At 47.8% G+C, this 26,747-nt stretch overlaps 1 protein-coding gene across 2 annotated transcripts in view; it reads right to left on the bottom strand.

Moving 5' to 3' along the window:
- jade2 (jade family PHD finger 2) overlaps positions 1-26,747 on the bottom strand; it is a 72,479-nt gene that overhangs the window by 39,569 nt on the left and 6,163 nt on the right. For both annotated transcript variants that reach the window (XM_011611350.2, XM_029849004.1), the window contains exons 2-4: positions 21,522-21,585; positions 19,355-19,440; positions 9,012-9,169 (exon numbers count right to left, since the gene is read on the bottom strand). In XM_011611350.2, the coding sequence (XP_011609652.2) occupies positions 9,012-9,169; positions 19,355-19,440; positions 21,522-21,585 (308 nt within the window). The remainder of the gene's footprint in view (positions 1-9,011; positions 9,170-19,354; positions 19,441-21,521; positions 21,586-26,747) is intronic.

Here is a 26,747-nt window from a genome sequence, read left to right as displayed (position 1 = left end):
GTGCCACAATTTCCTTTCAGACACAAACACGAATGCCTCTTCGTGAACGATTACGCAACCCTCTTCAGGGGTCCTCGACGCTGTAATTTGAAACCAATTAAAGGTCAGCGTCGTTAAAGATGGCGGCACGGCGTGGGCGTCGGAACATTTCATGAAAGTACATTCTTTTGGAAAAAACGTATAAAAAGAATTGTCTTTGACACTTTACAGCTGGGGAACGCGTTATGCCAGTGAAAGTCCTCACAGAGGTAGAAGAACATGTGTGTGCGTGTTTTTTGGGGGGGGCAGCGGGTGTTTCGCTTCTGTGTATTTGCATGACGGATCAGAGCAAGTGGGAGGTTTTAAAAAGGTCTCTTAAAACACGAAGGAAGGAGGGATGAGAGAGAAAAGGGGGAGGGAAAGGTTGTGTGATGGAGAGATAAAGAAGCAGAACTGAAGCCTGAAAGGAAATAAATATGAGCAGTCGTGTGTGTGTGTGTGTGTGTGTGTGTGTGTGTGTGTGTGTGTGTGCCTTTCACCTGTTGCTGGGTAAGAATGAGTCACTTTTATCCGGGAACAAAAACTATTTATTACGTGCGCGCTGCTAGCGTGCGCGTGTGTACGTACATGCATCGGAACCCTTTCTGAAGCTCACTGGTGCAGATTACATTTTGTCAGAGGCTTACACACACACACACACACACACACACACACACACACACACACGCACACGCACACGCACACACACACACACAGCTGCGTTTTCATCACCTCTGTTGTCTCCACATCCATCAGCTACACTGTTTCATTCCAAAAGGATTGCGGGTGAATACAATTTCACTAAATCTGTGTGGCTGTGATATCCTGGGTTTAATACCCGCTGCGACCGGTGTTATTTCCTTCTCTCTCTCTCCGTTTCCCATCTTAACAAATAAAAGTTATCCTCGCCTGGAGGAACCCGGATCCAGATTCCGATGGTTGCGAGCGCTTATGCTAACGCGGCAGCCACAATCCTGCACAGATTGGTGCAAATATCTGTTCGACTGTTCGACATTTCAGCTGATACAAACAAAAAACAAGTGATATTTCAGATGCAGGGGGTTGATCACCCTTGTGAGGGAGAAAAAAGGTCAAATATGAGATCCGTTTCAGAGTCCATTAATTTAATGGCTTTTGTTTCAATGTCAGCCATCATTCCCCTGCGTCTGTGGGGCAGCAGCCAGGTTAGCAACACACACATAAAACAGGCACACACACCTGGACGGAGGGGCGATGAACTTAACTGGGAAGCGTGGCGTGCATATGGAAACGGAAGATGAAATCGCTGCCGGCTGCGACGCAGAATATTGGACAAAACCCGAGAGATTCTCTTCAAAGACGCGAGCTGGTGGATTTTAAACGGAGTCGATGCGACCTCTGGAGTAACGGCCGCTTCTCCGTGCCCTCCAACAGCGGCGGAGATAATATCACCCTCTCAAGGTTTAGACTCGCAGCTTTCAACAAGTCAGAACATTCCAGCTGGTCTCAGATATTTGATTTCTCTTACTGACAAAAGCACAAAGTGAACCACGTACTTGGTTTTCTTCCCTTTTTTATGAAACATCATAAACAATAACGATCTTGTAACAGCAAGCTAGTTTCTTAGCATAGCTGAATTTGCTGTATCCAAGCACCTGCAATGCTAATGCTAACTTTTGGGTCTTCTTAGGGCGTGGTATGACTAGCCTCCTCTAACTAGTTACAACACTGGCAGGAGAAACATCCTATTTAAGCACCTTTGACAATACAAATGCTGAATCCTCAGTTTCAAATGTGTTTTTCTCGCCTCTTTTCACGCCTCCTTGCAGATAATAATATTGTCCAATGATAATGATGGATTCCGAAAAGGGGATTGAAAAAAAAAAAGTCTGTTAATTAGCTGATAGTGCTTTGATGCCTTTGATGCTATTGTGAATAGAGACTCGTCTCCTGATGATACTTTAGATGTCAAGGAAGCAGATCTGATCCGTGGGGGGGTGCTTTTAGTAGCACAAATGCAACAACATCACTCACTGTTTTCCTCTTTATTTCCCAAACCAGACCCGGGGGGCCCAGGATGTTTACGTATACAGTTTGTTATTGTCAGTGGTCCTTTTCTAGCCGTCGCCGTGAAACCAATTTCCTCTGGAACGACAGCAAAGATGACACTGGGGGGTTTTCTGAAGTCAGGCAGCGTTGTCATGGGAAAACCGGGCTCTATTTATTCAAGGCTTAAGTGTTTACAACACGGAGTTACTTATATTCTGAAAAATGCTGCCCAGTCTGGGCGCAGAGGCCAGCCCAGTGTCACTGTGGGAAACCCTGGTGGGCTTTGAAATGGAGACAAGAGGGGGCAGAGAGACGGGTACAGTATGTACACATCAGCCCCCCTTCCCTCCCTCCCTCCCACACACACACACACTTCCTGCATTCCTCTCCTGTCTGACACACTTCCAGTAAGCCCACCAGCACTTCAAACCCAGCCCACCACCACCACCGCCACCACCACCACCACCACCACCACCACCACCACCTCCAGCCCTTCAGACGACAGCGGCTGCTCCACACATGCTGCGGGACACAATGACACAAACACTGCTGGCTGGAAACCGCACAGAAAAACATTCCACAGGTGCGGCCGAAGGCTCCAGATCCTGAATGTAAAGAGCAATCGCGCCAAAAAAATTTTAAAAAAAGTCTCATTCCTTTTACTGGTTTTGTTGCTGTTGGAGCCTTAAAAATCCCACGCAGCTGCCGTTAGCGCCTTAAAATGAGGTGTGATTTACGTGAGCGCACAGGCTCCGTTTGAGCGGGAGCCACCACAGCTTCCAGTTAGGAACTTCCCAGTATCCAGACACAAGAGGAACATGGAATTATTTCTACTACAAACGGTGGATGTACGGCGCCTTGCAGGTCATTAGCACCTTTTCCTGGTTGGCCTATGAGATCACAAACAACTTAGCTAGCAGGTTAGTTCCTTTTGCTAGGTACTGGTGTTGTGGATCAAAGCTCCAGATCCTCTGGGTCAGATTGGGTTTGCAACACATCGGGAATAAACAGGTGGCGCTGGACTCAAGTGAAACTGGTAACCGGGGATCTCCCGTGTGGAGCTACCGAGCTGACGTGCGCTGACCGAGAAGAACAGAGAACACAAAGAGGAGCCTTCATCTGTTCCGTGCGCGGCTGGCAGACGGTGCCAGCTGGGTAAAAGGTGGACAGCTCGCTCCAGATGTTGAAATCAAAGCGCTTTCATCTACCGCAGAGGAACCTCTGGAAAGGGAGGGGGTTGTTCTGCTGAGGAGGGCGTCGAGGCGCGAGCACACGTGCGTTCACACGTCAACATCCGGCAGCCGAGAGAGCGAGGACGTGAGCAAAATTCCCGAGAGAGGCGTAAACATGCCAGCAAAAAAAAAAAACAAGAACAAAACACCAGAGGTGCGACTGCCTGCATACATTAACTGTGCGTCTGATACTCTCGACTCAAACACACAGTTGGGTTCCGGATAAAGAAATGACAGCAACAGAATAGGAATTATCAACGTTGCACCACAGAAGGAGGTTTGGGAACGGGCAGCGATATGGGGGGTGGGGCAGGGGGCTAGGGTGAAGTGGTCAGAGTTCCCAGGTCACCGCCACCCTCCCAACACCTCCGGAGGCGACCAGGTTCCACTGCAACCCGTCTGGGCCTGGAACAGGAAAACCTGCCTGGTCTGGGCAGCCGACCAGTCCTTCAACCGCCCCGACAGTTCTGCCTGGTTTGACATTTTTGTGAGGTCGGCCAGCCAGTGCAGCCACTGACCATGGGATGTGGTCAGGGAAGAGCATGTCCCCGTCCTCCCATTCTCATTTATTTTTTGGCGGGATAATGGTCTTTTGTCCAAAAAGGGCGGTCAAAGCTGGACGACCCCCAAACGCAGCCTGTAAATAAGGCAGCTTGTCTCTTATTATAAAGGTCCCGGTGACTCAGTCGCATACCTGGCTGATGAGAGGCCTGAGAATTTCCTCCTTTGACCGTTTGCACGTGTCCTCGTTGAACCAAGAGTCCTCTGGCGGGAGGCCGTGCACGGCGGGTCGCCCGTCAGACGCGGCGAGCGGCGGCCCCCGCTCACTTCATCGAGCAGAAATAAACGCGGTGTGATCAGCAAAAGATTTGACAAGTCATCTGGCCCTGGCAGAAAGGAGCAATGCGGTCGGAGGGTAAACAGGGCGGCCAAAGAGGCAGCCAGCAAGTCAGCCATTTATTCAATAAGTCGGTACAGCCGTCCGTCAAGGAGCCCGTCCAGCACAACTCAATCAGAAAGCTTAGTCTCCATTAACGGAGGGGAAACTTGTGTCCAACTCCTTCAGGATCCAGTATTAAAGCATTACGCTGATTTCTTTTGCATTATGGTTCCCTTCCAGCCTCATTGGGAAGTTTGTTAATCTCTTTCTCCGAGGGAAGGGATCAAAAGCTACTTCACACGATAACATGTTATTAGATTTGTCATGTCAGGACGGACCAAACGCAGGCAGAAGGGCCAATTTGGCCCCCAAGCCCATACTTTATGACGAAACAGAGTTCTCATGTTCGCCGCAGCGTCCAGCCAAAAGCAACCGAATCAGCCTGTGGTCTGGAGTACACCCAGTGACCCCTCATACTAGAGCTGGGGGGGGGGGGGGGGGGTGTTGCTGCTAACGGGTCTGTTAGCCAACCAACGCTGCCAGTCCCTCGCACCAGGTCACCTCTGGTTTGTCGTCATCAGGTTCATAAAGGCATCGTGTCACGCAGGGACTGGAAGGATTCGATGAGTGGTAATTGTACTGAAACCGCCGGGCTTTTTTTTTGGCTAAGCAGTAAATCAATAACTTCCCTGATATGAAAGGGTTCGTTGATTCATTCTGTGTCTTGTGTTGCTCTGCTAACAGCGTTGCCCTGGCGATGTTTAGCAAAACATTATGAGGAACATTTTCCACGTTTCTATACTTTGAACTTTTCTAATCTCAAACTTACTCATGTACCAGGAAAACCTGGTGTTTAGACAAACCAACACAAGGGCCTCTTTATTTTCGACAAAATCAGTTTCAGATGAATTCCAAATTTCATTAAACTTTAAGTCTTTATATAGCAGCTGTTACCGTCAACAGTGTCTCTTGGGGCTTTCCCGATTCCCCAGAGGCTGATCCACCCAACAAGCAACCTCTTAATAGGAAGAAACCTTGAGCGGGACCAGGCTTACCTTGACTCCAGTTATGAGTGCGATAAAAATGAACAAAGGAGTGCATCTCTTAGCATTGTTGGCTAATTCTGGCAGGACATTGCGCCACCGAGGCCGTCCAACACAAATACTGGGAGCTAACAGTTAAAAAATCAGCCTGTGTTCCCTTTGAGCGGCAGTGATTAGCATTTATTAGTGATTCCTCCACGTGCACCGGCTGACCTTTTGTGCAGGCAGCCGATGATACAGAACTTAGTCATCTTATTATCTCACGAAATGCTGGATTGGAAAAAAACAAATGAAAAAAAAAAAAGGACAGGAGATCCAGATGTTGTTGTGTACATACCGCTATGAAGAAAGATGTAGGCACGGCACACACATTTAGCAACATGTGGGCTAATTAAAGCAAAGCGAGCTGTTATTAATGTGTTGGCGGAGCAGGCAGCTAAAAACGCCTGTTGGGGATGGTTAACGTGAGGCTACCGGGAGCTCTGGCCAGTAAAGGCGATGCATCATCATACCAAGGAAACAAAAAGCTACTTATGCAAATGTTGAAGTTTAAAAACACAGCGAGGAGCCTGACTTGTGTCGTCGCCCTTCTGGCCACTAGAAAGGCTTTTTAAATCAGCCTTGGGATCGTCAGGATCACGTGATACACAGCGAACGCTGGTTTCTTTCCTCTTTTCACCCGGAAATCTAAAATAACAATGACAACGGTGATTCCTGATCTACTTTATATTAGGACAAGCTTCAAGGTGAAGGTGGCCCAAAATGACCTTTAAAAACAGTTGCATGATATAATTCCCCCCTCCATGTTCTCTTTGTTGCCCCTACTGGGTCTCTCCCAGCAGGATACTGGAGTCTATCCCAGTGGTCACTAGGTGAGAGGCAGGAAGACATCCTGGACCGGTTACCGGTCCACCTCGTTTAATTTAAAGTCCTGGTTCTATGTTCGACCCCGTGACAGTGTGGCCGCCACAACAGGTTGGCGTTCACCGACTCGTCCTCCAGAACAAAGCAGGAAAAACCCAAACTGAAATAACAGCGATCTGAACGGGTTCATTTTGTGAAGGGATGCAGATCTTTCGGTGTGTGTATATGTAATTATTTTCCCTCTCTGGCTCTGAGCTCTCACTGGGGACGGGCTGTCACCCCGCTGCCAAAGCCCCGTTCACCGTCTGCACATAGCCGCGTTACGCAACAGCTAATTACTTCCACTCAGACAGAACCGTGCGGAGGTACGGGAGCGGAGGAAAGGGAAAGTTAAACAGAGAAGGAGCCAAATGAGGGACGAGAGAAGGGGTGATTCAGGGGAAAGGACTTAAAGACAGAGAGGAGAACACCTCCTCGCCATTCCTGCTCTTCTCCTCCCGCGTTTACAGGAGCGGAGCCTCCGGAGAGCCCGGCGATCAAACCCTATCGACCTCCGCGCGGCAGATTTGTGAAAATCACGCAGCTGCAGCCAAACGCGGTCCGAGGGGAGCTGGAGATGACTGTGGAAGGCGAGCGTCGTCAGAGCCAGACAGGGCCCGCAGCCTTTTTCCTCTCCAACAATTTTTGGAAGATGATATCATTATTCATAAAAAAAAGAAAAGTTAAAATAAAAAAAAGGATCCCTGTGCCCCGGGGCTCGACTGGAGTAAAAATAAGAGAGGATGGGGAGAAAGAATCCCGCTTGTGTATAAAACAGCTACTAATAAATAAGAAGAAAATAACTGAAAGCCGGTGTCTGGTTCCTGGAACTCAGGGGGATCCACCTAATCTGACTACAGTCACTGGGGGGTGAGAGAGAGAGAGAGAGAGAGAGAGAGAGAGAGAGAGAGAGAGAGAGAGAGAGAGAGAGAGAGAGAGAGAGAGAGAAAGAGAGCGAGAGGGAGAGGGAGAGGGAGAGAAAGAGAGAGAGCAAGAGGGAGAGAGAGCAGCCTCAGTACAGAGGTGAGAGGAACCAAACGCTCAAACAGGAGCTGTCATCAGACCTCTCCTCTCCTCTCCTCTCCCCTCCCTTCCTCTCCTCTTCTCTCCCCTCCTCTCCTCTCTTCCTCTCCTCTCCCTTCCTCTCTCCTCTCCTCCCCTCCTTCCCTCTCCTCTGCCTTCCTCTCCTCTCCTCCCCTCTCCTCTCCCTTCCTCTCTCCTCTCCTTCCCTCTCCTCTCCCTTCCTCTCCTCTCCTCCTTCCCTCTCCTCTCCTTCCTCCCTTCCCCTCCTCTCCCCTTCCCTCTCCTCTCCCTTCCTCTCCTCCCTTCCTCTCCTCCTCTCCTATCCCTTCCCCTCCTCTCCCCTCCCCTCTCCTGTCCTTCCCTCTCCTCTCCCTTCCTCTCCTCTCCCCTCCTCCCCTCTCCTCTCCTTCCCTCTCCTCTCCTCTCCCCCTCTCCTCCCTTCCTCTCCTCCCCTCCTCTCCTTCCCTCTCCTCTCCCTTCCTCTCCTTCCTCTCTCCTCTCCTTCCCTCTCCTCTCCCCTCCTCTCCTCTCCTCTCCTCTCCTCCCCTCTCCTCTCCCTCCTCTCCTTCCCTCTCCTCTCCCTTCCTCTCCTCTCCTCCTTCCCTCTCCTCTCCTCTCCCCTCCTCTCCTTCCTCCCTTCCCCTCCTCTCCCCTTCCCTCTCCTCTCCCTTCCTCTCCTCCCTTCCTCTCCTCCCCTCCTCTCCTATCCCTTCCCCTCCTCTCCCCTCTCCTGTCCTTCCCTCTCCTCTCCCTTCCTCTCCTCTCCTCTCCTCCCCTCTCCCTTCCTCTCTCCTCTCCTCTCCCCTCCTCTCCTCTCCCCTCCTTCCCTCTCCTCTCCCCTCCTATCCCTTCCTCTCCTCTCCCCCTCTCCTCGCTTCCTCTCCTCCCCTCCTCTCCTTCCTCTCTCCTCTCCTTCCCTCTCCTCTCCCCTCCTCTCCTCTCCTCTCCTCTCCCCTCCTCTCCCCTCCTCTCCTATTACCCTTATCTATCCATCCCTCTCCGTCACTTCAGCAGAACTGTATCTCTGCATCATTTCAGCACATATTAGATAACGTGTAATCCCCCATTCATCTGTCTCCTTATCTGTCGTTGCCATTGCTCCTCCTCTGCCGATCACTTTATCCATCTTGCTCCCTGAAGACGTTCTTCAGTCTGATTTGCTCTGATAGTGTCACACTGGGTTTGAAATATGGAGCTATTAGCCAGAGTAAACAGTGAGCTGTGGTTTTGCTTTTGAATCCCACTATAGATCATAAAGAAGCTAGACTAGAGACGCTCCCAGCTGCTATCATTCGCCGTTATCTTTCGCCCCATCAAAGCATCGAAGAATTCCATCCGTCTTACTTCTTTGTTTACTCTGCTGAACTGCAGATGACACATTTATCTTTGTTACAGAGGGACGCTGCTGAAGCTGCTGAAACCTTCGCCACACTCTTTAACTTTAATAGAAATCAGAAGGAAAAAGGGTTTCAATCTCTAAACACTGAAAGAAAAAGAAAGCAGAAATAAAATCCAACCAAAAAAAGCAGCTGTTGGTGTGTTTGAAACACATTTGGGGTGAGTCTTACTTCCTCCTTCTGTGTCTGTGCTTTTGTGCCATACAAGGAGGCCACACACCCACACACACACACACACATTACCCAGCAGTCTGAGCATTTTTATTAGTTCCTAGAATACCAAACAAACAAGACGGGGGTGTGAACCAGCTGCAGTCTCGCCAGTTGCAACAATTTTCTGGAGAAAAGGAATTTAACAACTCTGGCCTAATGTGCAGAGTGATACGGATGCATGCACACATCTGTGAATGAGCAAGGAAATATCACACACACACACACACACACACACACACACACACACACACACACACACAGGAAGTGTTCCTACCTGACCACAGGCTCCGGTATGGCCTCCAGGCTGGCAGGAACCTGAACCCCTTTCTCCCACTCTTGCCTCCAGGGGTCCGACAGCACGTAGAAGTCGTCCAGTCCCAACTGCGCCGAGTCCGGCAGCTTCATGGCCGTGATGAAATCGGTGCGAAACACCTGCGCGGAGAACACAGCGTGAGAAGAACAGCACGAAGAGCATATGTGCGTCTCTCTCAGCAGGGGATCCTTTAGTATTGTTTTCTCTCCGTTGCTTCATTTCATCAGAGCTATTCCTGCGAGGAAGAGATGCAAACGAGGGAAAGGAGGTCAAGATCAAACGGAAGCGGCTCCTGACAGATGAGGTGGAAAGGATGAGTAGTCACGGTAACCATTAGTGTTTGTAGATGCACTTGGAAGGTTAATGTCACATGTGCAGGAGGATTCTAGAGATTCAGACCAGGCATGCCCGCAGGTGAGGGAGCGTCAATTTCACCTGCAATTGGAACATCTCCCTTTGCGCTCAGACACAAACACTTGATGTAATGAAAAATAAGATGCTTGAACCCAATAGTGAAACAGGAAATGGATGGGGACATGGTCTTCATAGGTTTTAAACTCTCTTTGATGCACACAGCTACCTGAGCCTGAGCACCTGCACATACAAAAACATGATAATTAGGTGTCCACCTTCCTAAGCAACATCCAAACAAGCTAATCAACCACGTGTCCATAACATCCCTTCCAGAACCTGTGCTGGGCCTCTGAGGTGCTCCTTCCTCCTCCTGAGACTAGACTGTGTCTAGAAAATGGATATTAAATACTGCCAGGGAGCAGTTTACTATGTAAGCATGTCTAATACACAACAATAAGTATAGAACTACAGCTGCAGAGACAATTACCCCACGCTCAATATCAGACAGAAACACAGAGGTGTCTCAATAATGTTGCCATTTGAAAAGCAATTCTGTTTGCCTGCTAATGAAGGGGGACAAGAAGAGGAAATGAGGGAGAGAAGCGGGAGGTTTAACTCTGCTGAGGGGTGGGTAGAGGTCCACAATGGGAGCAGGGATAAAGAGAAGACAAATGACCAAAGATTAGAGAAATAAAAGCAACTGAGGGGGGAGGAAAAGTAGAAAAGAGAGATGCTAAAAAAGGTATGAAAGCAGGAGGATGAGGTGCCTGTTTTCAGTGACTTTTTATTGAAAGACCATTTAAAATGCAGCCTCCGGACTTCTGACCATCTCTGGACTGTTTCCCAACAGGTCCCTCACGTAAGAAGGCAATAAACAGAGCTGACAGGGGGTGATGAGAGGAGAGGGGGGGTGAGGAACGTGAGGAGAAGAGATGGAATTAAGGTGAGAAGGAGGGCAGAGTGTCAGTCCATGGTGTGTTTGCTGGAATGGCTACTTAATGTTTTACACCTTCTCCTCTTGTCTCTCCGCTGCCTCTCTCATCCGCCATCCCTCCTTTTAATGATTGACAGCCCCCCCCCCCCAAAAAAGCCCCCCATCCTGCCATCCGGAGAGGTGGAGGAGGACGAATATCAAGACAGCTGAGCAGAGAGGCAGACGTGGAGGGCAGATGAACAGGTAGTGTCAAAATACGAGGTGCAAAAGACGCTCCTTTGGCTCATCACTCCAGAGCGGATTCAGAGCAACCGCAACCAAGGCGACAGGAAAAATCGCATTAAAGAAAAAAAACTGGCTGGTTTTTGGGGGTGGAGACTGTTGCGCAATGAGCCCGCGGCGGCCACGGAAACGAAGTAATTACTCAAAAATTGCATTTCTTTCTCCATTTATCACGCTAATCATTCACTGCAGGGGAGACTTTCTGCAGGCGCAGCGTGGAAATGTTTCATTTCCCACGTCACGTAAAGATGGAGGGAGCGTGAAGCAAAGAAGGAGGCGCCAGCAGAGAAGAGTCACGTGATCACAATAGTGGTGTGTGGAGAAAGCTGGTCAGACCTTCACCCTGACTCAACCACCTCATGCCTGAAACGCTCCACAAGCAGACATGGATCAGGACATTTCCACCTTTTAATAACACAAAGTTCACCTGAAACAGACACACTGAATCTCAGATTACGTCGGTCTTCAATTAGTGTGTTTGAAAGACTCATCGTGAACTATGCAACCAATCAAATCACTGAACTTAAATGTATATAATCTCAGTCCTCAGGTCTCACGCATGTGGCCACGCCCACCAAATTAGCAGCAATTTGGCAGCAATTTCTATCAATATTAGCAGCTACATATTAAAAGTTATAAAAAGGTATAAAAATGGAAACTCCAAAAGATCTCAATCAGTCCGAGATGACGAGTGTTGCAGGCAGGAAAGAACAGGAGGAAACCTCGAGCAGGACCAGCAACACAGGGGTGTGGCCTCCGAGGGGGCGTGTCTCTGGCGTCCGGCACCAGTTTCGCAGATGTCATATCCTGTAACTCAGCTGCAAACTTCACACATCATCAAAGTCAAGGTAACGTCGTTCCTGCGGACCCTTCTGAGCATCTGTCAGCTCCGTTTCAGCTCGTCGGCCTGATGTTTGAGGTTTGACACTCTGTCGCTCTATTTCTCTCTTGGCACCGACCTCCAACCCCCAGTGCAAGGCAGCGATATATCAGCAGCGCCCGGTTCCCGCGCCGCCCAACAGAGCTGTAACCACAGAGATTAACTGTTGAAAGCTGACATTTCCAACCGGGAAACATGCCGTCACTCACGGAGATTAAGATAAACACAGACGTGTTAATGCTGACACCGGAGCAGAAACAGACAGGAAAAAGCGCAGGCACAATCATCGGAGGAGAAAATGGAACGCTGCTTAACCCTCTACGGCATTTGTCTGTCAACTCCTGCCTATATAGGAGGATTCTGCACAGACAGGCTGCAACAGATTCTGGTGGGAAACCTGTCAAAGGGTAGAACAGCACCAGCAGATATGTCTAAATCTGTAAACAGGCACACATGCGCGTAACAGGGCGTAAAAGAAACGCGGAAGCTGGGTGGGGTTTGTGCAAAGAGATGGGAAAAACAAAGCCAGGCAGAAACGAGTTCGTTAATAGTGACTGGCCATCATGGCTACCTGGCTCTCCACTGTGCATCACTGTGGATGTCGACTCACAGAGAGAGGAGGCTAATTTTAGCAGTCACATCACGGCACTGGGGCAGACTGTGATGATTGGCTGGTCCACGAAGATCTGTGTGTGTGTGTGTGTGCGTGTGTGTGTGTGTGTGTGTGTGTGCGCGCGCGCGGGTGTCGGTGTGTGATTAAGAGTGAAAAAACACAGAAAGGGATAGAGGGGTGTTGATGAGAGCAAGCATGAGAGAGCAGTAGAAGATTGTGTGTGTGTGTGTGTGTGTGTGTGTGTGTGTGTGTGGTGGGAGTACATTAGTGCAGTGACTCAGCAGGCACAAGCAGATGCAGTTTCTCCCTCTTCTCTATTCTAGCAAACATGAATCTGATAGCTTGATGCTCACACGGTGAATTTAAGACCTTAAGACACGTCGTCCTTCCAGGATATTAGACTGAAAACACCCAGAAGCCCGCTGGTGTGATCCTGCTTCGATATCTGTAGATTGTTAGCACAGCTAGCATGCATCTGTTGCATCCTGATCTTGTGACGCATGATGAATTATCCCAAACATGTGATCAAACTAGACGTCACTGTTTTGATACACGTCAGGGGGCAGGACATTTGCACAAATCAGCTGTTCCATCAAAGATAAACAAGTTAGCCAGCAGCTAACTGATAGCATATGAAGCTGTGAATAAACTAAATACCAGACCGAATATTGCTAACGATACTAACGTGAACCGATCAGTCGAGAGTATTTTTACTGTCCGCTGTTAGCAGGCAGGTTTTATGTAAGATTACATAGCTAGAACATGCACACAGCATAGAGGATCTAAGGGTTCAAGTAAGAATGTTATTATCTAATGTCGGATGCAATAACGTGGGGGGGGGGGGGGGGGGGGGGCTTTATTAATGGCAATAAAATATGGTTGATGACTTCTGTTGCCACTCCTTTGTTCTCTCTCATTTCCCATCTGCTTTGCTCTGGAAAGTTGTGAAAAATATGCCAGGGAATATAGATCACATTAACATGCAGCGTTCGCTACGCTGCTCAGGACTGTGACTAAAACATGAACGAGACAAATCTGCTCACCAGTCAGGACGCATAAATGGAACCCGAGTTGCAACAACAGCTCTTTTCTCCCCAAAATGAATTGCGAGCATCAATTTCCTTTACTTTTCAACAATTTCTAACAGGCACACGAGGAACTTGACGATATTAAAAAGTGTCCTCTTGCTCTTTCTGTACTTCTCAGATCCAAAATGTCACATCCGCAGCTATTAGCCAAACTACAAGCTCTGAAAAGGCACTTAGCCGACATTTCATGCCCTTAATTAGCCCAAGATGAGACAGTGAACAAGTCTTTTTTGGATTTTGCCCGCAACTCATCGTTCTCTGGTCCGTAGGATGTGCTGAGCAGCCGCCCCCCCCATCAGCACCAAGGGCAGGCTGATCGCCAGGGCTCCTTTGAAAGGTCACACAATTAAGCTTTGTCGCTGCTTCGGTATGGATTTGACTGAGTGGCTGCTCCTCTCCGTTCCAGCAGATGTGATTTTTGGCCTCGGCCGAACTGAATTTCCGCCATCTTTGTGTTTTTCACCGCAAATTCACGGAACTTGGGAGGATCCTCCAGAAACAAGGGCGGAAATCCACGTACGTCCGCGCAGCTCCTCCATGAATGTAAATGAAACTATCAACATTCAGGACTTAGAGGTTGATCCTCATTCATGGACTGACCTTGAAGCAAAGCTCCGAGAAAAATCTGAAACGTTCCTGCTTCAAACGTGCACGGTTTGATGTTTACAGCGAACGCATCGCGTCTCCAGGTTAGCACTTAATGAGCAGTTTAGCAAAATAATCCAATAAGTTCATTTAATGTGAATTAAGCATTCAGGTTCATTAGAAAATAAGATCAGGGGAGTGCGTGCGTGCGTGCGTGCGTGCGTGCGTGCGTGCGTGCGTGCGTGCGTGCGTGCGTGCGTGCGTGCGCGCCACAGCTCCCAGGTGTGAGCGCGAGTAAAGCTACGAATATGAAGCATGAGCCAGGAGGAGAGGCTGAGAGAATTCCTTCACTTCCAAATAAAAGTTGAACAACAAAAATGGGTCACTGACAAGAAGGAGTGAAGCAGACGGTGGAGGCAGGAGTGATAGCCAACCCCCCCCCCAACAGAGGCTGATGCAAATATCATTCTTCATATGGTGGGCTCACGCAGACGATCCGGTAAAAAGTGGTAAGGGGGAGGGAGACGTGACCTAGTTCTGAAGAAGTGCGGCTGGAAAAACAACCAAAACAACTGCATGATTAATGTCGATTTGCATGTCTGGATCTTAAATGACTCCAGACGAGAGTCTGAACCAGATCTAATAGATGTATGAAATCTGTGACAAACAATAATCACACTCCACATCCATCTATGGACTGTCCACGCCCACTGGAGGCGCTATTAGATGCTCTAAACAGGAGTTCAGCCTTCTCATCTGCACCCACCAGCAAAAAGAGCCTGAGTCATTTTCAGTAACAACCATCCAAAAATAGATTTTTTTTTTCACTTTCTGGACAGCACCGACGCTCGGGGCTCTTCTGGGGGAATTCATCTTCAGCTGGTGATGTTTATTGTGCCCCAGGAGTGTACTTACCCTCAACAGCAACTCCTCACCCTTTTCTGTACTTCACTCTGACATCTTCAGAGCTTTTCTTTGTAAAAGTAAGAGATGACATCCAATCACATGCTCTTGTATTGATTGTTGTCACTGCAGATTGAGTGGAATGTGGGGAGGAAAATACGAGCTTTGAAGAAACTGTTCATCCATGGAGCGTCAAGCTGGGTTATGCGTGTATGTGTTCTCGTCTAGGTGACATAGTGAGGACCAGATTGCACATTACATCTGCAGTGTGAGGACATTTTGGCTGGTCCTCGCAATTTCAAGGGGTTGAGACTCAGTTTCAAGGTTAAAGATGGAATTGGGCTAAGGTTGTGCTCAAGGCTTGGTATGCAGTTATGCTGGTTATGGTAAGGGGCTGGGAATACATCATCTCAATGAGAGTCCCCACAAAGACATGAGAACAAACACGTGTGTGTGTGTGTGTGTTTGAATATAAAGCTGGCGGTGGAAAAATGATGTACACAAGTCTTTCACAATATACCTAAATTTCATCCACGCCGCCAATAATTAATTAGGGGAAGAAATGAGAAGCGGTATTTAATTCAAAAAGCAGTTTTTTTCCACACTTTTTATGTCCTTTACCAATATTCATGATCGCACACGGACAACACACTCTGATGAGCTGCCATGAACGAATCTATCACACATGAGTGAAATTGGAAATATTGGCAAGACAGCCCTGGAAGGCAAGCAGGCACACACACGAGCACACACACAACCGGGCGACGCAGGAAGACATAATGAAGCACACAAATCCTTTCTTGCCCCAGACAAAATACACACAATCTGATTATTGTTTATATTCTTTGGCTGGTGTTTTCGGCTTCACCATGGAGATCTAAGATGGAAATAAATCCAACTCTCATATTCTTAACACGCCCAGGTCATTAAGAGATGCTGACATTTTTAAGAAAGCTGCTAGCATCTCTCACTCCAGCAGCATGTTCTGTTAGCTTCTGTTACTTTGCAGGCTGTGGATCATTACACATTTAATATAATTAAAAGAGAATCACCGTTAAATAGGAATGTTATTTCATTCCGACTGACCAAACACAGCGAGAGATGGGCAACACAAATTCAGTCCGGCTGCGAATAAATGATTGAGGCTGTTTACAGATCGCTGGGAAGCTCATCGGAATTTTGCGTGTTGTGGTGAAGAAAGGTCTTCACTTTTCAGAGACGTGGAAGAGATTCCCTTCCTGCAGAAGAGAACTGTACAAAAATTATAATTTGGCATTTGTTTTTTGATCCTCCTCCCCTCCTGAATACATGGACGGACGGGTTTACGTCGGTCGTGGAACGTCTGGAATAATCAGATTGCTCAAATCACGATCCAGTAGCGCATTTATCGGTGTTTCTGGGGAGGGGGGGGCAAAGACAGAAAGTGAATGACAGGGTGACCCCATCTCACCACCGAGACACCATCTCCTCGAAAGGCCAACATACACGGACCAACATGGCCATGCTGCCTTACAGGAACTGTAAAATAACGGTTAGAGAGGTTGTGTGTGTTGCATCTGGTTGTGTTGTACTTTTTACAGCTGTTTCTATGGGATTCTAATGAGCCGCAGCAGCTGCTAGCCTCCAAACACACACACACACACACACACACACAATCTCATTTAACAATTGACACCCGTCCAATCAATTCCCAACAAGTCCACACGATATCTCACAGGAAAGTTGGCACATTCGCAGTTTAACACAATAAGGTCTGTTGCTATTTTGTTGGTAATTTGGCTGCAGCAGCTGCAACATCTGGCTGCAGCGGCTTCAGATGTTGTTTAGAAACCCTTCAGAGTAGCTCACAGATCATGTCAATGCCCCGAGGACGTTTTCCGTTGAAGATATTCCGATGCTTTTTAACAGGCTTGATGTGTTTTCCACAAGCTAGTTTTACAACATCCCTCCATTGTCATTATTTTTCTTAACAAATGAAATACACGTGTACCTTTATCCAGTGAAGACTTACATGGTAATAGATGCATGATTAAATTTAGTGTAAAGCAATATTAGTGTAAGATTACAGCTTTTAGGTCAGCAAAAATGTTGCCTTATCCAACTATAACTGGACAACTCGAGTGCTTGTAAATGCGTTATAATATATAATAATATATAGTCAGACTATTATTGGAGTTGTCCTTATCCAACCCAGACCACCAGATAATGCGATTGAAAAACAGCTTTATCCAGCATGTTTGCGTCCTAATCGGAAACATCAAAGAAAGGCGGTTGCAGGAGAAGGCAACAAGGCTTCTTCTCTGCACAGCAAGTAATGCATACATTAAGTACGAGATGAAAAAAGCTGTACATCCATCTGCCGTCCGACTCCAGTAGTTTCCTATAGGTCAACGGGAAAAGGGGCCATATTAACCCGCTAAAAAGATGCATATCGCCACCTGGTGTTTAGGAGGGCATCTTCGCCTCAGTTATTCGATTTTCTCTGTTGCATGTCAGCTGGGATGAGGGCTGAATTCCAACAAGATGCCAAAGTCAAATTTTGACCATAGCTCGATTACACTGCGTAGAAACATCACGACTGTCTGCTGGTTAGCCAGAACTGAAAGAAGTGTCAGTCAACGAGCTGAAAAGACTTTTACTAAGTTCACCTGTGCGGTGTCACGTCTTCAAACAGCGTTTGGAATACCGGCCTTCCCGTGCGGAAGCCACCGGCGTTTCAGACCCGTAAATCTGCTTTACACCTCCACATTTGTGTCAGCAAACACTCGCTGCTGCCACTTCCACTTCCTCACCCCCCATTGTGCAGCAGCAGCGGCGCTTCTACGCGCCTGCTATACAACCTTGATGATGTCAGATCAGATCACAATCAGCCTAGCATAAAAGCCTCCAGAGCACTCCCGGCAAACCGCGTTCACACGCTGTCCTCACAAGCATAGAAAAACAAGAAGATTGCGAGCCTCACTCTACCCCCACGTTAACCCATTTTAAAATCTTTCTTGAGAAACGTGAGCTTTAAGACGCAGTCTTTTCATAAATGCCCTATATTGCGTCATGTGTGCGAGTGAGCTTGTGAATATTTCATGCATAGTTCATTAAATATACTTTTGATCAGATTTTGAGACTTTATACCAAATTTATCCCCAGTTCAGATAATATTAAAGACACAGAAACTGCTGAAACTCGACATGTTTCAAAAACAATGAACGCTTCATGCAAAAAAAACAGTGATTCTCCCTCTGACCACACTGAATGAAGGTCAATAATAAAATAAAACTAACTATACACCAACTATGCAGTTAAAAATATAAATGTTCACAAACATAGCTGGAGAATCCCCAGACAGGAGAACGTTGCGACTGTGCTAATTACGGTAACGTCCCACCAATCAGCTACTTTTTCAAGCTCTTTTAATGTTTTTCAAAAAATAACCAGCTAAAGTATCTGACAAATTCTTAATGTGATATTTGCATTCCACTATAAAAGGGCCCAGGTTTTAGTGGAAAAAGAGGGTTTATTTTCCAGCTCCCATTAGCCAAATTAAGCTTTGACACAAGTACCAGTGAACAGGCTATTTAAGCTGTGTTATTTCTTGACTCTTGCTCTCATTATGAACAACAAATGTCACATTCAAATGTGACATTTAACACTGGAAGTTCTTACTTCCTGTGATCTGTATCTTTATCTGAGGTCTTTATCTGCAGCTCTGATACAAACGTACAAACGCAAGAGCGCGCAATTATTTTTTTTAAAAAGCACCGTAATTGAAAAAAATACGGTAAGCAACTTTCCTGATGGCGCGTCCAGCTGCAAGGCGGCAAGAAAACGGCATTTGGAAAGGGAACGCACCCCCCGGCTCCTGAGCCGAGTCCCAGGTCAAAGCAGAGAGAGCGACGGTAGCAATTACTGAGATCTGACAGGAGCTCCCAACTGCCTGTGGTTAACGAAATGACAGACGCGCTGCTTCATAACAGCACACAAGTCATTTCGCTCTGTTGACTCTATTTTTATTTGGCCCTTTTTTTTTTTTAACCAGGTGACTCGCCGGAGAACCGGCGCTGGGCGGTCAGAGGGCCTTCGGAGAGCTTCTGGGATGAGGAGGTTTGTCTTAAACAATGTGAAACTGAGAAATCCTCTTTAGCAGTGCCCCGGGAGCCCAGTCCTCCTCGAGCACACCTGTGATCGTTTTAAGAGCAGGTTCGCAGAGGCGGTTTGAGTTATTTCTGGAGACTTTGGAAGGCCTCCAAACGGCGCGCTCTCCTTGAAGAGATCTGAGGCCACTTCACTACTGAGTGGGAGGAATGTGTGACTGTGGCGAGCAGCACGCTGCCACAGCTGCTACGCTGCGCCTTTTCCTAACTGGTTTGCGCCTGTTCTGGTCGCCAGGGTGGTCATTTGGGAGCCCTTGGGGGTTGTTTATCACGACCATTAGATGCTTAAACCTGGTATTTTAGCCACCCAATCTGTGTCAACCATGCCCCTTGAGTGGTTTAGCTGTGATGACAGAGACGGCTCTATTTGCACTGGATGAAAGAGTTTGCTCCTTTTCAGGGCTGATAAACAGAGGGTAAATCAGCAAACGGCCCCGCAGAGTAAACAGCACAGCAGCCGCTCGTATGCAGCTCTAACATTTGCGGTACTGACGTGGGCATGAACTGCCCCACTGACCTCGGATGGTTTCTTCTGCTGGTGGCGCACCCACGTGCTGCTGGTCCCAGTGCTCTTTGAGGACCTGGACCACGGGCTCACCTGACCTGCAGCGACACAGAGAGACAGACGTGAGCCGGGAGATCGAGAGCAAACACACCTCAAAAGTGAACATTCGAGCGTTTGAGCCAGTTCCACATTTAAACTGGGATTATGTTTGAGCAGGAGTGTTGATTTATTATGAGGGAATTGGAACTTCTAGAGTCTTTTCCCCAGGGAAGCTATATAGCCCGGAATTTTTTTTTAACTTGGTTTGGGAAAACAAAACATTCTGGTAATTTGCGTTGTTCGTGTTTCCACTGCACCTCAAATTTCAAGAGAATTTCTAAAAATCTGGCTGGTGATGTTTGGAGGGTCTGGCATTGTGACCCACAGCAACTTTCTGGCTAATTTTTAATAAAACCAGGAGTTTGGAGCCGCTGACCCATCACGTTGACTCAGAATGAGCCTGGACCCTTTTAGTAGCTTCTCTTATTTGGCTGATGATCAAAACATACATCATATTAGGGTGATACTGAAAAAACAGAGAAGTGAAATAAAATAAAGGCTGTAAGTGAGTTCTACCCATCAGCGTTCCGCAGTCCCACCCCTCAGGAATTCCAAGGAATCTTGGGGGGGTTTCCCAGGTGATCCCAGGTGGAAAAGGGGCTAATGTAAAGTGTTTGACAGGACTTACCAGACCAGCGCAATAAAAATATGCAATAACTCGTTCATTTGAAGCAAATATGAGACAGGGAGGCAAGAAAAGATCTGTGAGACACTGTGGCAACAGCAGCAGTCGGAGTCGGGCCTGGAGCCGACTGGTGCTGATCCATTAAGAGCTTTAATAAGTGATGGCAGCATTAATAGCATCTTGTTAAGCAGTTTGTCCACTTTGGTGTTTTACAGCCTCATTAATAAACAACTTAATGGCAATTATCCAGACATGGGAGCAGCTATCCCAGCCAGCACTGGAACTCCGTGTATGCATGCGTGTGTGCGTGAATGTGCGCACGCACGCGCGTGTTTGTGATTTACTGGCATTTACGTGTCAAACTCTAAAGGAATGCAGCGCAGGAAGAGTTACGCGCACATTTTTCATCAGTGCATTACACACTGGCGATCTAATCTATTAAAAAGACAGTTTTAAACAATCTCATGAAGTCAAAACTGCACACACACACACACACTTACGCCCACACACAGACTGTTCCCGCCATGGCATGACAGGAAATATGGTGTGAATCGACGGAGAGGGAAATTAATCCACCACTCAGCTGTTCCGAGCAATGGTGCCACCCAACAGCCTGTAGTGGAACCCAAAATGTGCTGAGCTGTGTGTGTGCGTGTGTGTGTGTGTGTGTGTGTGTGTGTATGCGTGTGTGTGTGAGAGAGAGAAAAGTGCTGTGGCGTTATGCCCTCCAGCTGTTCTGTAAAATTCAACAAACACAACGATACGGCTGCAAACAAGCGATGAGAGTGTCAGGACAGGGAACATTGACAATGTGTGTGTGTGTGTGTGTGTGTGTGTGTCAACTAGACACTCACATGTGGAGTCCGTTCAGGCGGACGCGCCGCTCCGCCGCTGCGGCCAGATAACCTATCGGGGCGGTGGGAGGTAACCCCTGGCCTTAGTGTGATAATTAAAAGACCTACTCGGCGCGCCGGCCAAAAACGAGCGCACGCATCCTTCAATTAGAAACCTGATAACCTGGTGTCAGCAGAGGCAGCCAGGGCCACGCCGCCGGCTCATGGCTGCCATCTAAATTATAAAGGAGTTGCCTTGGCCTTCTCCGTGGGGCACGTGAACGGCGTGTTAAAGCCGCGCTCAGACGCGTCATACACGCTGCCCCACGGCAGCAAAACGGTTAAACACGAGCAAGGTCAGAAGCACCTCTGGTGACTCCGCGCCGGCTAAATCTGCTGAAGGATTAAATTGCTCTGGATTAATCTCCATAGATCCTTTAAATGAGCTAAAACAGCTTCCATAGGAAAAGCCATTTTCCACTTTTTTGCCATTATGGCTATTACAATGTAATAAGCCATTTATTTCGCTTATTATAGATGTGTTATGCATTTCAGAGAGTCGTCTATTAAACCTCTAAATAAATGTGTCTTATAAATGTGACATTCCTCCATCTTTACTCACGGTCTGTGGTGTCCGAGTCATTGCTGCTCGTGGAATATTTTCTCCTCTTCTTCTTGCTCTCCATCTGTCAGGGGGAGGCAGGAAGGCAAGGCGAGGGGCAAAAGAGAGAGGGGGGGAGAGAGAGAGCATGTGAGAGAAAAATTCACCATGGAAAATAAGTGTTAGAGAATATATTAATATCTGCAACCAACACTGAAAATAAAAGGGGACATTTAGCTTGTTTACGCGACTAAAAACCCAAACATGAGCAGCTTATTGTAGTTATTACATAATCATGATTGGATAGTGAGGATTGAACTGTTCATAAACCAGTTGGTATGTTTTGCAGGTGTTTTTTGGTTATTTTATATCATGTAAAAAAAGATAAATTGTGCATGAAGGCACGGCCTCTCCTGAGAACGAGCAGCAGAGCACAAAAAATGGAAGCAAAGAGATTCATAGATTTCAACCCTCCAATAGATTCTAACAGTACAGGGCAGGTTCGGCTCAATCTCCCATAAGTTCCGGCGGCACACGTCGCCATGACATTTACACATTTCACAACACAAAATGACAGAAGCACTGGCCACAGCAGAAGATCAGGCTGGCAAGACAAACAACATTTGTCCGCAGGGCCTTTTTTTTAGCATTAACGGAGCACCGAGTTATTAGCCTGCAAAGGAGGGAGCATAAAACTGAGATAATGCAACCCACCCACATGTAAACGTGTTTACAATAAGGTCATTTTATCGTGCACCATAAGTTTACACTCAAGCAGAAACACTCGGGGGAGGGTGGCTATAAAAGGCCGAGAATTCCCTCTCAAGAAAGAAATAATCTGAGGGTCAAGGAAAGAAAACATAGGACCACTTGGAGGAAAGACGAAGGCCAGGGGTCAAGAGACTGGAACACGGGGAGATGAAGAAAACGCCTCAGCAGAGGCGAGAAGTCAAGAGGTTTCTGTCATAGCGCCTGAGACAAAAGAGGAGGAGGAGGAGGGTGGCAGCGTTCCGTGCTGGGAGCAGAGATTTATGTGGCTGTAAAAGAGGGCTTTTCCCACTTAGACAAGGTTTTCCTGCACCCCCCTCCCAGCACGCAGCTACTCTGACATTTATACTGACACAACAACAATCCACTTCCCTGTACCTTCATTCCAATTCCCGCAACCCCCCCCCCCCCCCCCCGTTCTCCCGGTCGTCTCACAGCGGCAGGGGAAAAGTCAGCAGAAGAAACGAGATGATGGCAGCAGCTCTGGTTGGAGGCAACCATGCGGACGGGCAGAACTTCCTCCACTCTGACCTTCCGGAGCTGCAAACATCTGGCTGTCTTGTGATTTGCTAACAACGCCGACAAGCTTTGGTTTAACGATGTGCAGAAACGTGTTGAGGATGGCCCTCGGCGGCCCTCCCTGTAACTGTGCTGCCGCAGATGGAAGATGAGTAATTCCAAGTTTTGGGTTGGAGTTGAACTCCAATCAGTCATTTTGCTGTATATCTGAATTGGGATGTTTAGAGGCAAGAAGGGGACAAACATGGAGCAGAATCTGTGGCCAAAATCCACAAATTTGACTTCAGGGGGGATTCAGAGGAACTCTGAAGCATCACGTCTTCGTGTCCCCTCTTCGGGTTTCCTGCCAAACATGTCTCCTCTTCTCACGCCATCCTCAGAAACTCGCCGTACCCGACGGTGGAGCGCAGACTCAGATTTTATTCATTCCTCTGGCGAGGTGAACCGGGAGCAGTTGGCCAAGAATCAAAGAAAAGTAAAATATTGGAGTGAATTGCTGAAATGACGTCATACTTTTCTTGGTCCCATGATGGTTAAATTTGTCAGAGAGGTGCTGTGTTCTTATTTTTATCACAATAGCGGCCCTGATATCAATTTCCCGCCCAAATCCATCAACGCCGCTCTGACACCTGAGCTGCAGCTGCCAAACTGAGCCAGAAGCAAACATCTGTCAGACTCGTTGAAATAACCTCGCGTGGGGGGGGGGTATTATCCAAAAGAAAGATGAATGTCAGAAAAAACCCAACGATGTTGTTGAGGCTTTTCGGGGTCGGCGGGAAGCCGAGCTGTGAGGGAAAATGTGAGGAGGAATCGAAGAGTTAGAAGGGAAAGGTGGAAGAGTCTAGAGATGAGAAAGAATAAAGATTTACCAAGGCAAATGTGTGCCAAACAGCAAAAACACACACACACACACACACACACACACACACACACACACACACACACACACACACACACACACACACAGAGTCAGTCACGCTATATTAAAGAGCACACATGTTTCTAATGAGCGAGTGCATGTAAATCTCATGCTACATGTGTGAGCGTGAGGCAAATCTGGCAGATTTTGTATCAAATATGTCATTATTTACTGTTATGGGGCAGAAAATGAGAATTATTGATGCAGACATGCAGCAAATATACATAAACGTGCCGCAGAGGTGCTTTATGAGCTGCCATGAGGCCAAAATCATATTAAAGAGCAGTATAATTATGCTGCTCCCTGCGGGGAATACAGCACATCTCCATAGCAACCATCAACACAAGTACCAAGAACTATGGGGGTGTCTGAAGAAGACAGAAATTTATAGAGAACAACTTTAAAAATAAATAAAGTAAAATACAACATTCTGCCTTCAGCAATGACAGCTGATGCCCTGGTGGGATTGTGGGTATTGTAGTTTGCATGGAGGAAGTAAATGAGCAGCACCTGGCGGGTTTTATTTCACATCTCGGCTGATGTGGGCACGTTCTCTGCTCACAGCGTCATGTCAACCCAAAGCATTTACACTAAATGTAAAATTTAGAAGAAAAGAAGCTTTGCAACGCCCGCTGGGAAAGCCAGACCTCCCGGGGAGGAACCTAATTGGCCGAGGATTTAAATGGAGCCACTCTGTGACGAGTTTCTCAACCGTCCCGGCTCTCCCAGGATCTGAAATCCAACTCGCAATCGCAAGCGAGCGATTAAATCAGAGAGAAAAAGTGAGCAGCAACATCTGCTGCTGCTCAAAGATTAATTGCTTCTATTTGATCCACGGCTGTCTGAGGGTGTTTACAGAAGCTGAGTCACAGTTGGATGAACAGTGCTTCATCCTTTCATTTGGGCAAACGCGCGCGGTGACGTGAAGATGAGACATCCGAATTATCTGGCGCAGCGTTCAGGTGTGCAGGCCTCAGCTGATGTACGCCAAACGGGTTTATCACTCGGATGTGCAGCCGGTGAACATTAACCAGCTGGGCCGATGCTAAACCAGATGAGAGTAGGTAAGAAACCTCATAAAACAGCTCCTAGAACACCCTGCTGGCACCATATGCTCCGTCACAGCACCCGTCACTCAATCAAGCTGTGGTTTTAAACAGAAATGACATCATCGTAGCACCAAAATGCGCCACTTCCTGTCCAATTGTGATGTAAAAGTGTGACGGACCAGAACAAAACTCCTGTTTGTTGCTCGGTAAGTGAATCACCTGCGTAACCGGCACATTTGCATTTCATTAGCAGTGCATAAAAAGGTTTATTGGCCGATGAAATCGAGCAGCACCAAACACGTCCCAGAGACGTCGGGTTTGATCGTCTGCTTAATCAGCTAATGGTTTCAGCACCCGACGGGCGGCGGATTAAACCGGCTGTTTAATCAATCAAGCGCGGTGAAACCGAGCCGTCGGGTTTAACAATGGAGGCAGCTTTGAATGGGAAACGCGGGACGTCTGCCGGACAGACGCCGCGTCCGTCCAAGCCCGTCTTCAGGCTTCCAGACCCTCCTGACTGGCCGGGTCCCATTTCTCACTCTGTCCACCCGTCTGTCCGCCTGTGAGCCGGCCATCTGTCTCACTGTCTGACGGCTTGACTCTGTCTTTCAGCCCGTCTACCCATTTGGCCGCCATCTGTTTGTCTGCGGTTTCATCGCGCCTCCGCTACGTTGCCTGTCTGCTACGTTGCTGTGACGTTTCCCTGAGTAGAGACAGCGTCCCGGTTCTGCCTCTTCTTCTGTCTTTTTCCAACGTTACAACGCGTGGAACGTCGGCCATCTAGTATTGAGAGACGGCAGCCGCACAGCTGGAAAAGACACACGTCTTCCTGGATGTCAGGGGATTAAATGAGTTTGATTTGAGAAATAATGACCTCAACAGTGCAGATCGTGAAGCTGCAGCATGCAGAGCATTGTATCTCACACACACACACACACACACACACACACACAGACACACACACAAATGTGCCCAGAGCTCCTTGAGGAGCCAGAGGTCAGCCAGTTTGATAAAGAATCCTTGCATATAAATTGCTTCATAACAAGCCATCTCTCTGAGGTGGTGCAGCATCTGTGTGTATAATGATGTGTATCGGTGTGTTTATTTGTTGCGTGTGTCCTTCCTGAGCGAGCGGAGCCAAAGGAGCCTGTCTGGGGAAATAAACGCCTGAAAAAAAGCCTCTGGCGACAAGTGCAAACTGGGAAAAGCGAAACTGCCTTCCATCGTCAGCCTCGCGCTCTTTGACATGCGGCAAAAGTTCCTTCCTCCCCTGATGTTCTCAACATCACCCGGGCGTCTGTCAATCACTGCTCCATCCCTCCTTCCATCACCCTTCGCCTCGCTTCCCTTCTCTCTTTTTAAATGTTCTGAACTTGCTGACACTCGATATTTCTTGAGGGGAAATGAAATGACAGGCAGAGTGGGACAGAGAGGGTGTGTGTGTGTGGGGTGGAGGGGTATTAAACAGGGACAGGGCCTGGAGAGTATTGCCCTACTGACCCTATATCGTTATACTACATTACTGGGGGTTGTTCGACCGTGGCTGGTCTACCAAAGCAAATTAGTCTCACAGTAGGTCAGCCTAAGCTGGGGCCACCAAAGCACCCTAATAAAGGGGTCTGCTGGTAAATATCTGCTGGCTGGAACTTCACACAGCTGGATGGGGATTCGGGTTCCTCCCTGAGGGGCCCATTTTACAGGAAGGGTCAAAGGTCAGATATCTTGTGAATCGCTGGGACCTAAATATTGATGAGCTGTTGATGGGTAAATAAAATCTAAAAATGTCAGGAAGCAGAGAGCCTGGGGAGGGTTTTCAACTTATGCTGAAAACACCGAAGTGCTGACGTAGCAAATCAGGGACTCCGTGCATTTTCTCATCCCTAAAAGACCGTGCACGTGTTCGTGGCCATGAGCACCATCTGCCCAACAGAATGATAGTAATTATCGGCGTTGCCTCCTTCACCCTCCTCTGAAGGGACTAGTTTAGCTCGC

The sequence above is a fragment of the Takifugu rubripes genome, chromosome 15, assembly GCF_901000725.2.
Source record: "Takifugu rubripes chromosome 15, fTakRub1.2, whole genome shotgun sequence".
In the NCBI taxonomy this organism is placed as follows: Eukaryota; Metazoa; Chordata; class Actinopteri; order Tetraodontiformes; family Tetraodontidae; genus Takifugu; species Takifugu rubripes.
This window is presented reverse-complemented; position numbering and strand designations above follow the sequence as displayed.